Below are 13,990 nucleotides of genomic sequence, written 5' to 3' on the forward strand. Positions count from 1 at the left end.
TTGATTTCCTACTACAAGAGGCACCAGAATGAAGTAACTGTGGATGGAATTTTCGGCCCACTGATACTCCAACGTTCGTTGCACTTATCTAACCATCCATGCACTTTTTACAGACACTGTTCGCAGAATTTTGGATGTTCATTCATACCCGTGGACGCTCCAAAATCAGTTGTCTTACCAACTAGAATCCCTTGATTCTGTCATTTCATCTGCACTTCCAGCAATCAAACAGAAGGACGAAGTTTACTTTGAAAAGCTTAGCCCGGTTTTACAGCTCGATTGGAGTCCTAAGTTTCCATCTGTCTTTTCTGTTTCTGAATCCTATGAACAGTGGGCCTCCCCAGTTAATGGTGTATTCACCGAAGATGTCAGTGATAACTGCTTGCATGAGCTGTTCAAGTTGAATTTAACGGAGCAGCGTTGCCATCTTTCAGTCGCATGCAAATCTGCACTCCTCACACGTAACCTGGGTGGCTACGAAGCTACTCACACGGTGCTTTATCTTACCGTTATTGAACTGGTTGGTCACTTCATAATAATATCCTAGTTTTTCAGCTCGACTGCCAAAATATTGTCAATGGACAATTCCTTGAATATGGGACAAGCGTGCATTCCTTGATAATCGACCGATGTGCCGAAATATACTCGTCCTTTAGAGCACTGCTTCGGGACGATGCCTCCTCCATCTACGATAAGCGTGATCTTTTGTTGGAGCAAAGTAAGGGTTCTTTTCCAGTGTCATTTCCAGTGCAACTAGATTGGTGTTATTCACAGAAAACTTTTGAATGATTCCACGCGTGAATACCATTGAATCATGAGTGAGCTGATGTATCCATGTAATTAAACAGTGTTATTAGTCGAACTGAACGCCATCTGAAATCACGTCCTTTGGTGACCACATGTTGATTAAATCCTAGGCGCACTGTTCGGTGGGCGTGCCCTCTACTTTAGAAAAACAGCCCTTTAGATGTTATTCGTTCATTCTTTCCCACATACACCGAAGTATTGCCAGTAGAATTGATACTCCGGATATCCACTTTGCAGTTTTAATTTTACTGAATGTTTTATCATAGGTGTTGTAATGCTTTGTCTACCATGGGCGATATTTTTAATCTGAACGAGAACTGGCCCCGGAAAGAAGACAGACGGGTCCCCATCGAGGGTGTGATCCTTATTTTTTTATGGCTCAACTGGAAAGCCACTTGATTGAGGTCCATTTCAGATTGCTTGATCGCCATTGTTTCCAGTCGTCCCTCCTGCTTGTACCACGAGTGGTCTATTTTAGTATGTCACGTCTGAAACTTTTGATGTGACATGGTTGTTCCTGTTCGAGGCCCATTAAGAAGTGCCCAGTTATTCTCAAGCAATTTTGTACTGGACAGAGTGGTTATAGCCCATCCAACCTCGTTCAAGAGGAATCGCATTCGTACTGTTAATTATAGGAATCATGTTCCGCGTACGTGAAATGGTTCAAACCGGTATTTGGTCAGTTCGTCCTCCGCACCATCGTCGAGGCCAACCCAACTTCCGACATATGACTAGTGTCCCACAACCTTTAGTGTTACTCGTTGATTCCTTAGATGTATGTTCAATGACCGTACCTTCCGCAGCACGACTCTGCACCTTGTGAGGCTTTTCAAGCAGTAATTACGCTTCTTTCTTTTCAAAAATAAAGGCGACATCGTCTGCATACTTTAAATAAGTAGGGTTCTTGCTCGGAAAGCTATACATGGGAGGTTTTGAGGACCTCTCAGTATTCAGCTCATTTCCCCATAAATGACAAATTTAAGCAAAAGTGAAGAGATTCGGCATCCTTGTTGAATATTACTGCTTGTGGGAAAGCTTCTGGAGAACTTACCAAAGGCTTCTGCGCACAAGTAAGTGAATACAGAAACTGTATAATGTTGATAAATTTCTGGGGCATATTCTTTGAAAAGAATGAAGCGGTCAGCATAATCAAAGATACTCTTGAAGGCAAGGAACACGCTTGTAGCGAGTCTATGTGCGTGCCGTTAACACTCATCGTCTTCAGCACCGTCATCATCATCATTCCCTTCTGTCTTGTCGTACAGTGGTTTTATGTGCCACAGTTTCGTCCACCGATGATTTGGGGAGGCGGGAGCTGATAAATTGGTGCGTAAATACAGGTTTGTCAGTGGACTTTTAAGCAGGGGGTTGGGGAGGGATCTATACGTTGAAGGCAATAGCTTGGGTGCATGCGCGCCGTTGAGGGTGCAACTGGGCGACTTATGACCATTGATGTGATCCGTCTCGGGGTTCCCATCCAGGGGGAAGGCAATGCCCAACGCATCTGCGTTTGTTGGTAATGGTTTCCACACTTCTCTGTCGTACTTGTTGTTTGTTGACATGAATTTCCTGACATCAATCTGGACTAGCGAACTCGGCTACATCCGGTGGTCTTGCGGTCGAATCGAAGGACTCGGACAGACAGCACTACTCACCGTTACTATAGCTCCTTTCAAATCTTGCAATGCTTCATCCACGTGCTCACCACCAGTACGTTGTCGGTTGACTGTGGAAAGTTGGGCTAGCTCAGATCGGTACGGTTGAGCTATGGTGATTCTTCGAAGATGGTGGATTTGAATCCTTCTTTCTGACTTGCGAGGGTCTGATGAAATCGGAGTCTCAGGCGTGCACGCACCACTTTGTGGTCGGACTCACCTCGTGTACCCCAGAATGAACTGCAGTCTTGAACTGTAGCTCTCCACAGGTGGCTGATATCCACGTGATCCTACTGGGCGCATGGTTGTTTTGCAGTCGGCGTCTGCCAGGTTACGCGATGCCAACGTTTATGCTGAAAGTTCGCACTGGCCAGAAACAGTTTATGATCAGCACACAATTGGAGGAGTAGCCCTATGTTGTCTGTATGACGAGCACCGATCCCGAATAGACCGCCCAAATGTGATTTCAAGGAGCTCAGACGACCGATTTAAGCAATCATGTCACCCGCATGTATCACAGTGTCGGTGCTTCTTGCTCGGCGAATGAGCCCAAATAGCTCTCGATAGAAGGCATCCTTCTCAGCGTCAGAACTATAGTCCACTGCAGCCCACACTACAAACAGGCACCGATTTTTGTGCCGAGAGGTATTGAGTTGGATTGAGCTAAATTACCGGACGGAATAAGGACAGCTGTTCGCTGGAATCCGATCCAGCAAAGCGCGTTCAGTTCCGGGACTGAGTGCAACTCCCACACCATATATTCGACGAATCATCGCTTCTGGACCACCGGACACAAGGTGAGAGAAATGTGAAAGAGCGTTCTGAGATGCATAACTACGCTAGGGTCTTGTGTGCCTGTTTCGGAGGCACAGCATACAACAGTTCTCAGGGAGTACAAGGTTTCAGCTAGCATTGCCTGTTCGCGTAGCTGACATAGATTTCGGACGTTTAAAACTCATCAAAAAAGTACCTCGTGGATCTAGCAGGGTCTTATTTTGTTTATTGTTAAAAGGCAGCGGGAAGCATAATGCCCTTCGCTCGGAACTGACTGTCAAATAACCCAGCGACGTTTGCTTTTTTGGTGGGAAGGGTCTGGGGGGACATTAGTGGACACAGAACTGTGCGGGCAAATGATGCTTCTCTGTTGCCTAGGCTGAGGAGGAGGATTTGGTTGAGGTACCCCACATTGAGTCTTTGATTCAAAAGTCTGATCCACAAGACAGCGGGAGAATGTCGGGTTTTGTTCGAGGACTCTACCCCCAGCCCCTGACTTGAAAGTCTGACCCACGGAGCAGCGGGAAATAGGGTTTTCTTTGGGGACCCTGCTTGAATGCAGGGTGTTTGCCTAACCAGAAGGAGCAAGGAGTAAAGCCCTACTGTCTCACCCCTGATGTGGCTTCTCACATCAAGTGCCTTTTGAGCGGCGCCGGGCTCTGGTTTTGAAAGTATTTCGACCGTATTGAATAATGTGCCGCCTGTCACGGTCAACTGTTGGTCGGTTGCAGTTCGGTTTTTAGGACAGATTTTTTCTAATCTGTCTTTCCTCGGAAGAAGGCAGCATAGCTGCTTCCCTGAATATGGACCTATCAATCGTGTTGCTGCCGCCGTAAGATGACGAAGAAACAGTGATGCCAGGAGCTTTGTTACGGTGGGGATTAAAGTAAAACCATTGCGGTTACTACATTCACTGCGAGTGCCTTCTTTGAAAATTAGCAGTACTATCGACTCACCTCAGTTGTTTGAAATGGTCTCTTTCTCCCTGATAGACGCAAACAGGGTAGACAGACACTGGCTGAGCAATCCACCACTCCATGTTTGGAGCGCGAATTTACTGGCCGGAAGGTACGTGGTTTGAACTCGACCTTTGCCTCTCGACTTCCCCTCTCTAGGCTTGGGCAACCTCACAGTATCGCAGCCTTCGTGCTTCCTTTGGGTGGCATGGAACCTAGGCACTAAAAAGGTGCTTGACACTTGTGTGAACATGTACACCCGCGCATGTCTGTTGAAGGCGGGCAGTCAGGATTGGAGGTTGCAGGTGACCAATTGAATTTTTCGAAATACTGTGCCCAACGGCCCAATCGTTCTGCTCTGCTGGATATCACAGAATCACCCTGGTCCCTGATAATTTCGCTGACAAGAGACTTTCGTAGGCCAGTCGAACGAATCAAGTAGAACAGCTTGCGGACTTCACGAAGTGACTGGACCTTACCGTGGTATGGTGGTTTGTGTACCTCGAGGACCGATTGAGTCATACTGGGGGCTATCCGCAGAACTCTCACAGTCTGTCATACCAGATCGGTCAATGGGTAGAGGTCTGACGAACCCAGTCTCCTGGCCCTCCAGGTTGGGGGTTGGAACATGTTAGCAACGTGTTCCGTAAAAATGGTAATGCACTTGAATTTCCAGCTCGACGCCGCTGCCTTGCGGTTAGGCTTTTGAGCCAAAGACTTTGGTTGGCGACCCTAATCATCCTCCCTTCTAGATGTGGGCGCAACGGTAGTACCTCAGCTCTCGTACAGCCATGAAATCTACAGATAACAATACTCTCCTGTGGTGCCATAAACCGGGCCGCCTTACTTGCTGCATACGGCAGGGCGGATAAGCGAAAACATGCTACTGATGACCCCTCCCTGCATAAAATTTCACGTTTTCCGTCTTTCCTCTCCCCCCCCCCGCCCAAATTTGAATGCTTTCTCCGCAGATCCCAGCTCTAGGACTGGCCGTTTTGCTCTCCCTGCATCACACTCAGCAGTAGCTTCTGCACGTCCGAGTTCAGTTACAACCCTTAACACTTCGAAGTCTGTTTTCAAACCCCGAAAACAAGTCTACTTAATTGTTTGCATACTGAAGCGTGTAGCTCAGCAGCGGAAATCGCTGGACAACGTGGTGTTTACCAACAAAACAGCGCCGAATCCAAAGAGACCACATCGCCGTCAGTTATCGGTGACGGGGGTCGATTCCCGGCTACCGCTCCCTCTGGAGTACCAGCGTGGACTCCGACCATGCACGTGTACGTTGCTGCTTCTCATTGCGCTTTTCCGGTGTACGCAAAACGCGCACGACTCGGCTGGCTATTCAGAAGCTAGTGAACCGAGAAGTTAAACGAAACTATCAAAACCAGCTCTTCAAATGCCTGTCGGTCGGTACGGTGTCTGATATAAACGGCCACTGGAAAAAGGTATCCACAGCGCTGCTCAAAGCCGGAATTTCTGCTTGCGGTACAACCCAGCCAACCCCATCCAAGCATTAGATCTCTGATAGGACCGTGTCTTTGCTAGAGACCCGGCGACAGATTGCTTCTGGCCGGCACCACAAATTCACCAGGCGCATCATCCGACGCCAGGTGAAACTGAATGACTACGCAGGCTGAGAAGCTTGGTGGACCCGAAAGGCCGAAGAAATGGAAGATGCAAATAATGCTGGAAACGTGTGCAAGCTTTTCCACTTGATTCGTATTACTGGTCCTTGGAAACCTCTAGTCAGCGAGATAATCAGGGACCAGAATGACTCCCTGATATGCAGCAAACAGCGTGTTTGGACCGCTGGACACAATACTTCGAACATCATTTCAGTTGGCCACCTTTTACCTCCAATCCAGAATCCTGGTATCCAACAGAAAGGTGGACTGTAAATATGGAGCCGCGTTCGGTCTCAGAAGTGTCCGAGTGTATTTCTCTACACAAGCGTCATCGTGCATCATCATCTTCATGACATCAGTGTTCAACACTGACGCTTCGCTTCCGCACAACGGTGATTTATTTGAAAGCCTTGTGGAACAGGTTAAGTCTCACAACCATATAACAAAACAGCTCGCACTGTAGCTTGATACACATTTCCCCTGAGATTCAGGGATGCACCACTTTGACACCATAGGTGTCTCAAATTAGCAAACTCGACCCAAGACTTGCAGATTTGCGCATTGACCTCATCTGTCACTTTACACTCAGAACTACTGCAATTTCCAACTCCATAACTTCCAGTGCATCTCCCTGGATTATAAGTGGCTTGTTTAGTGACTTTACTTTTTGGGTGCGCACACTTGGTGTCTTTTGAGCAGCACCGGATTTTTTAGTTTCAATAGCATTTCGACCGTACTGAATAATTCACCGGCGGTCACGGTCAACCGCTAGGCGATCGGAGTGTTCGGTTTTCTAACCCGTCCTTCTTCGGTGGAGGGCAGCAATGCTGCTGCTGGTCGTCCGGCTAAATGCCTTTCTGGCTTCACAGGCCTATCGCAGAGGACAGTACGACTTTACCGCCTCGTACTACGACTACTCGCAGTACGGGTGTAACGGTGATACTACTGATCGGGAGGCACGCGAGTAGTATGTGTTGTTCGTAGAATTTCACTTTGGGTCGATTGAAAAATGGAATTCTGTTGCGGAATTCGTGGGACCACTGTGGAACATTTGCTTAGATTTGACCAACGAATGGGTGGAGGCATCGAATCTCTACGAAGACTCGTTCGGGAGAAGATCTGTGTCCAGTTTTTGGAACTAAGATGCAGATTAGTGTTTTGCTTCCCTGTTCAATGGTCTGTAACCGGTCAGTTGGCATTTCCGAATAAATAACTCCACAGCAAGGGCCTTCTTCCTTTCACGGGTACTCACTTCGTCGGTCTTCTCCCCGTTGGCTCTCCTGGCATGAGTGAACCCTTAGGAACCGAGTTCCAGCCACCATAGCTCGTAGGATCATTGCAGCACAGAAGTCCGACCACGACGACAATGTGAGTTTTAGGTCGGACCTCTTTTGGTTCGTCCCTGCAGTGTGCAGAGTTAGATTACTGCTCTTCGTATAATCGGAAGAACGGATCGTGAATTAGATTGGATCACTCAATTTTTTTCGCCTATTTCTACTTTTTTCCGAGGATATTCTTGAGGTTATTGTCTCTCTTCAGTGTAATTTCGTATGACAAAAATACAAGCATGGTTGGACAGCGATGAGTGTGGCGCTTTCTTAATAACCAGCACTGTCTGCCGAAAGTGATTTAGTCATGTCTGCACCCCTTGGGATAGAATTGGCCAGTAGAGGATGGCGACTGTCAACAGTTTGGACGCATCTGCTGAAAACTGATTCTTTGGTGGCCGCGGTAGTTAGGATGTACACCCTTCTTAAAGGTGACTAGCTTGATGAGGATTTTCATTAAGTTGGGATTTAGCTTATCTCGACCAATAAAGACAGTTGGGTTTAGCTGTTGTGTTTCTTCCTAAACAGGGAATGTGTTAGTTTTCAGGTAGCACCATATTTCAGAGCTTGAGTTGCATATTATCTTTAGTAGCCTTAGCCGGAGGTGAAATGTCAGGACTCACTGACTGCTGTGCACAATTGTCTTCAGTACTTGTTGCTGGGTTCCCCTGAATCACTTTCTGTAATTCTACCCAGTGTTCCAGGCGGTTTGCTGTGCGGGCGTCATACCACCGTGCGCGACGCCACGAACTTTCTCGAACAATGTCTCGAACCTCGCGTTTTCTTTGGTTGCTTGGCCCTATAGGTCTTTGGCTATCATTTTTACCCCAACTTATCAGTTTTGATCTGAAACATTCTCCTACCATGATGAACTAACCTTTCTTGGCCTAATCGATAATTCATTCCTCTCGTTCTCACGCCAATGCAGTTTTCATCTGTGGCTTCCGAGGTTTTGATAAATTTATCGAACTGCCTCTGTTAGACACTATAAAATCCTGGCAAGATCCGTCAGGTTGTTTTGGTGGGATTGACCCTAACACGCGCGCAACAGCTAATAGCGGCAGGACACTTCTATTGGAAGAACAACTTGCAGGCAAGTTTGTCTGCTCATTCGATGTATATTTTTCATTTCCTTTTTTATTCACATTGTTTGAGCTGTTGTCTGTGAAATAGTATGAAATAGTAAATGCAGCTCTCCTAAAATTGGCCATCCTCACAGAACCTAGACCGTAATTCGCCGGTCTTTCCACTTTATATTAACTGCTCATTCTTTTCTTGGGTTTTCAAAGCATGTTTTCAGAGTTCTTCTATACTTATAGAGTATGAATGGAGAAGTACTGATGTATATACCGTTTTAAGCAATCCAGTTCGGACTGAATACGAGCGTTTTGAGTGTTATAAGTATATTGGAGGTATTTTTAGCTCCTATTGTTTTATAGAGGGAAAGGTGGGTTCACGAAATTCGCACGCCGTATAGCACTGTAAAGACATTAAAATCGGTGGACGTGAGACTACGGGCTACAGTGCGGATTGTTTTCTTTACGTGTGTGAGACGAACCCTGCTAACTGCACGACTAAAGCTTCGTCAAGTTTTTCAGAACTGATGTCTCAGAACCATAGCTATCTTGCCAATTTATTGACACCGAGCAGTTGAGCTTTCGGTTCCGTAGTTGGAGCGTAAATTGCACAGCTCATCCAGCACTGTAAACTGAGATGAATAGTAAGTGTGTCGTGCATATCCGAGGTATGTTCATCTCCATGCCTAACTAAAAAACCAATGCCCCCATTGCTGGAAATAAGGGCATTCAGGAGATTAAACCGCCGATTGTCTACCAGCCCCTTCTGAAACGATTGAACTTGGATAGCGCCCAGCTAACCCCGCCGTACCCTTATGGAAACACTGCATGATAAAGCCGATGATCGCTCTGAATGACTTTCCCACACTTCCACATTGCCTTCAAGCAGCTTATTGGGTTGGATTTTTGGAAGGCACAAATAAAGTTGGGTGGTTTAACTCTTCCCATGTTTTTTCCAATAAACTTAGAGCTTTTTGATGGCGATGATTATGATGATGGTGATGATCATGACCGTGGGTTTTGATCCGCGTTCGTACCTGCGCTATTCTGTGCATGTTTGTGTGTCTGTACGATTAATGCACTCACCGTGTTTTCGTTTTTGCAGATGGCTGCCTCACGCATTTAACATCAGTTGCAACTGCAGCACTCGCCGTATACCTTAACTACTTCCTGCGTCCATTCGACATTTCGGGGGAAAATGCCATTATACTGAGACTGCTTGAAATGTATTATCTAGTCCAAGGGAATACGTAAGTTGTACGATTGTGTTCTCCGTTTAAACTTTGAAAGTTCAGGCAACCATGGGACTCCGCTTCCCCAGATCAAGGTGGTAAACCGTACAGCAACAACCATAGAGACTGTAGGCTTTTGTTCGTCACATTCTTGGTGTTCGTTACTGCACTGTACCCCTGAACTTCCTACCACCTCCGAAGAACACCAGCTGACCGCATTCCAGTGTGATAGTAGAACCGTTGGAAAAGATTCCAGAAGATGGTTAAGATGTATTCGCCCAACTTCGGGACCTTTTCTTAGTTGCTTCTCAGTACTACTCCAGATGTTCGAGCCTTGCGCGACCCTGAAGAGCGAAGTTTGAAGCGATTCCGGATGAGTGCGTCGTGGGAATCCACAAAAGTGTGTCATAAGGAGCGGCAGTCGGTTTTTGATCCACGCCGTTGATAGCTGAGGGTTGTGTGATCAATTCTAGGCCGTGGATGGTACGTTGGTATAGGGCGATTTCGCTTACGATGTGAAAACATCTGCTGTCAATACACAACAGAAGTAGTCGTTCGCCATTGTCCATATCAAATATAATCCTAATCGGCTACTCAGTTGGATTTCATATGCGCGTTCAGATATCTGGCCACCACGACGTTATCTGAGCTTGAAGTCCGCCACAACATGAAAATCAAGGCGTGATAAGAGTTGTCTGCAGCCGCTTGGGGCGTATGCAGGCATGATAAATAGACAACTTCAACCGTTTGCCTGTAACATTCCCCCATGGATGAACGCACAGGTTTGACTATCCAGCGAAACAGGGTATTTTCCGACCTCTACACAACCCGCCACAGCACGAAGATGACGTTTCTCACAATACTTATCACCTCACAACATGGAGCCTTGATGTCTTTTAATATGCACATATGAGTGACAGAGTTTCTAGGGCCTTTATGATTGACTTGTTCAGGACCGAAGGCCCCCGAAAAGAAACTGGGTCAACGAGAATAAACCTGGCTGGAATCCGTTGTAAACTTACCCGTCGAACTCTTAAAGAATGAACACGACTCACAGTGGAATATTACTGTAACTGAAGACGAAAATCATTTGGGACTACTGTTCTCACACCCAAATCGTTTTCACCGTATCGTTTATGATCTTGTCAGATCCATAAACTCTTGTGACGCACCGCGCTATATACTTACCGCGTAACCGTGCTCTTATTCCTAACCAATTACGTCCTCTCTATATCCCGGTTTGCACCACTTAAACCTCACTGACTTGTCCTATTCACTCTCTATGTGGTACTTCACTCCTCGGATTGGTTTGGCACTGCTCAGCAAACTTAGAAAACAGCTTTTTATAAATTTCTTACTTGTTTTTTCCCGCCCGCTCCTTACTGCTCCGGGATCAGGTATTTATGTCGCAAGTGTGGCAGTACTTCCTTTCGATCGGACCAGTGCAACTCTCGAGACCATCCGGAAAGGGATCATTTCGACCTTCCCTCTCTCTCTCCTGAGGGGACTTGCTCTCCTCATATGTACTAGTTTGTCGAAAATTAAAAAAAATTGTGGGTGTTTTCGGGAATGTTCTTTTTTAAAAAGATCAGGTTTTTGATATTGTTCTTCGCTTGCGGCCCGTACGGAATTTCTCTAATTTTCTGCAGGAGGAATAGTATCGGCTTCACTCGGTAGCCGACTAGTGTAGCTGATTGCGTAACTTTTGACCCCTCCCTTGTTTTGACATCGTTTTCCCAAGAAAACGCGTACCAGTCTGTGAAATAAACCCGGGAAATTATTGCCCTACGATTGTACTGTCTGCTCGAAATCTGACTTTCATTCCCATATTCGTGAACCGTATGTGATGTAGACTTTGAGTTTGGGAAACTTGGGATGCCTTCAAAATCCACGTAGACTACCTGCATACTGTATTCATCATCATTAGCACGTCATTCATCAAAACTACAACATGGTAAATTACTCTACAATACAAATGGTAGAGAAGAAACAGTTTAGTACGATCTTGAACATCGTAACGTGAGGATAATTCGACACCTATGGATTAGTAATAATAGCTCCCCAGCTTTTCAATGGGAGCCACAGTCCAGCTGGATTAACTAGGTTCAACAAGCCCCAGACAGTTTAGATACCATGTGCGTGTTGACTTGTACTCACCATTCATGTGCTTTAGAATTGCGATGTAGTCCTGTATTTTATGACTGGTCAAATTGGAGTTTCTTAACGCGGAGAAAACAAGACCATAGGCCCTTGGGGGATTTTGGGTGGCTTCTTCAAAGTTTGATCTTCCTATGGGAAACTGTCTGGGACTATTTGCTGTGCATTCTCTTGGAAAATGGCCTCTCGGAGACTATTTCACCACAATCCAGACTAAAGACCTGTATTACTGTAGAGTTTGGTGACGTGGGCATTACCATTATGGCTCGTGTGTCCAACCACAAAAATTGCATGCACTGCGGGCCTTTCTGGATGGGTAGCTCATCCGAAGTTCAACCATTTTTGGGTCGCATGGTGGAATCTCTTGTGGGGCTTCACAGTACATTAAGGCAGTTCAACGAAGCAGAGGACTCTAATAAAAGAGAAACCTCGAGAAATCGGTCATTTCCTTTCGTTCTATTGAGGGTGTCAGTTTTTCCGTTAGAATCAACACCCCTGTTCGCTTTTGTTCGCTCTTATGACCATGATGCTTTGCTTTCTGTTATAGGACAGTGCCACCTCTGCTAGCGGACACACAACCAGAACAGCCCTCGGAACCTAAACAAAGATGGGTTCCATCCGTCGATGCAGACTTAATTTTTGAGCTTGGTGAACCTCATGGACTGTTTGGACTCATGGCACATCGGTATCTTCCATTTAGTCCGGTGCTACGACGTGAAGTTTCCATAAAGACGGCACAGTTCAATGTGTTGTGGTATTTTATGGGTTCTGTCATACTTTCTCTATTATTCCTGACCCTCGCTATCCATCTGTACCGACGCCTATCTAAGATTTCATGATTTCACCACGAGTAAATTGAAGTTGTGCAGATCAGAAAATTCACGGTCCTACGACTGTTTGACACATTCCACGTATATCCTCTTTGGCTTTTATGTTTTTTTAGTCGGAACCCATCAGCGCTGTGGAACCCCCCCTCTCCCATCGGGTTCACGACCCCGTCCTGCTTATTTTTGACATTGTTTCTGCACCTATTTGCGGGTCCAGGCCGCCTTATTCACCAGAGTTGTACGATGTACCGGGTTTATTTGTTACTTAGTGTTGATGTTATATGTATGCAGTCGATGTTTTACTCAAATCGCTTGTCCGTTATGAAGAGACTGAACCGTACCGTGGTATGATGGTTTGTGTACATCCGCAACCAATCAGCTATACTATGGGATGTCCGTTCGACAGTCGCACAGTTTCTCATACCAAGTTCGTCGGAGGTTAGAGCTTTGATCAACTGTTGTTTCTGACCGTGGCGCAACTTTTGTATCGGTCCTTGGCTTCCTGTCCGGCCACTATCGTGGGTTGTTTCTGACCGTGGCGCAACTTTTGTATCGGTCCTTGGCTTCCTGCTCCGCCCACTATCGTGTATCAAAAGACAAGGTACCTTGAGACAGCCCTTCATGTATACGAATGAAGATTACTGCACCCGTATTTAAAGGGCTATCACAGAATATTCCACAAGATTGTACTAGAATCTTCGTGAGGCGGTGGTGGGCGTCGAGCTATATATTTTGGATCCAGATTGGCTGACACTCTGATGAAGGGCTGTCTTTTTTCGGTCCGTAGCCCGCATTTGATACATCCGTCCAACCGACGTGATGTTCGGTTATTAAGATTGACTGGCCTCCAGACACCAATACAGCCTCCTGGCTCTCCAGGTTAGTGATTGGAACATGTGTGGCGACTGTTCTGTAAAAACTGAAATGCAATTGCATTCCTTGCCAGACCAAAACCAAATCGTTAGCATACGTTGTAACGCGCGTTGCTCAGCATCAACTTTTGAAAGATGTGTTTTCTGTGTCTAACCCAACCCGGCAGAATTGCCTGAAAACAGTTACATAAAGCCTAGACATTGTGAGCCTGACCATCTTGTAAGGTACAACTCATGTGACTCTCCCTGTGCGTGTAGCTGCCAACGTTACCACAGCCATAGTTGCCAGACGGATTGTGTGATTATCTGTGAGTATATGATCTTCAGAATGACTGCGTTGGACCAGCACTAGTTCCAGTACACTTTTTACAATGAAGGCTATCTTTGGCGGTAACTTAATTGTATTGTTTTTGCAAGTGTTTGTCAGGTGATCGGAGTTGTGTGAGGTGAGACTTATCTGCTGACCAGCATTTCATGTGCATTTAATTCATGTATGTAGGATTGGGTGGTAACTGGGTCCACAGCCAGTAACACGCGACATCCGGCTAGTCTAAATAGCGAATTGAAACACTGAAACGGAATGTCTTGAAACAGCCAAGTGTGGTTACGTGCCTGTCGTTCGGAACACGAGGAACTGTGTTTACTGTCCGTCTCCTTTCTTTTAGCGGTTTAATTACA

The 13,990-nt window shown here is 46.1% G+C and overlaps 1 protein-coding gene across 1 annotated transcript; it reads left to right on the forward strand.

Moving 5' to 3' along the window:
* Nucleotides 1–12,449, forward strand: T265_12781 (hypothetical protein; the record flags this gene model as incomplete). Its single annotated transcript, XM_009165400.1, has 6 exons — nucleotides 1–73; nucleotides 114–520; nucleotides 556–718; nucleotides 8,077–8,241; nucleotides 9,330–9,474; nucleotides 12,161–12,449. Coding segments are annotated over 6 exons (1,242 nt in total), but the record flags the coding sequence as incomplete, so codon positions are not given.
* Nucleotides 12,450–13,990: the final 1,541 nt, after the last annotated feature.

This window comes from Opisthorchis viverrini, assembly GCF_000715545.1.
Source record: "Opisthorchis viverrini unplaced genomic scaffold opera_v5_14, whole genome shotgun sequence".
NCBI lineage: Eukaryota > Metazoa > Platyhelminthes > Trematoda > Opisthorchiida > Opisthorchiidae > Opisthorchis > Opisthorchis viverrini.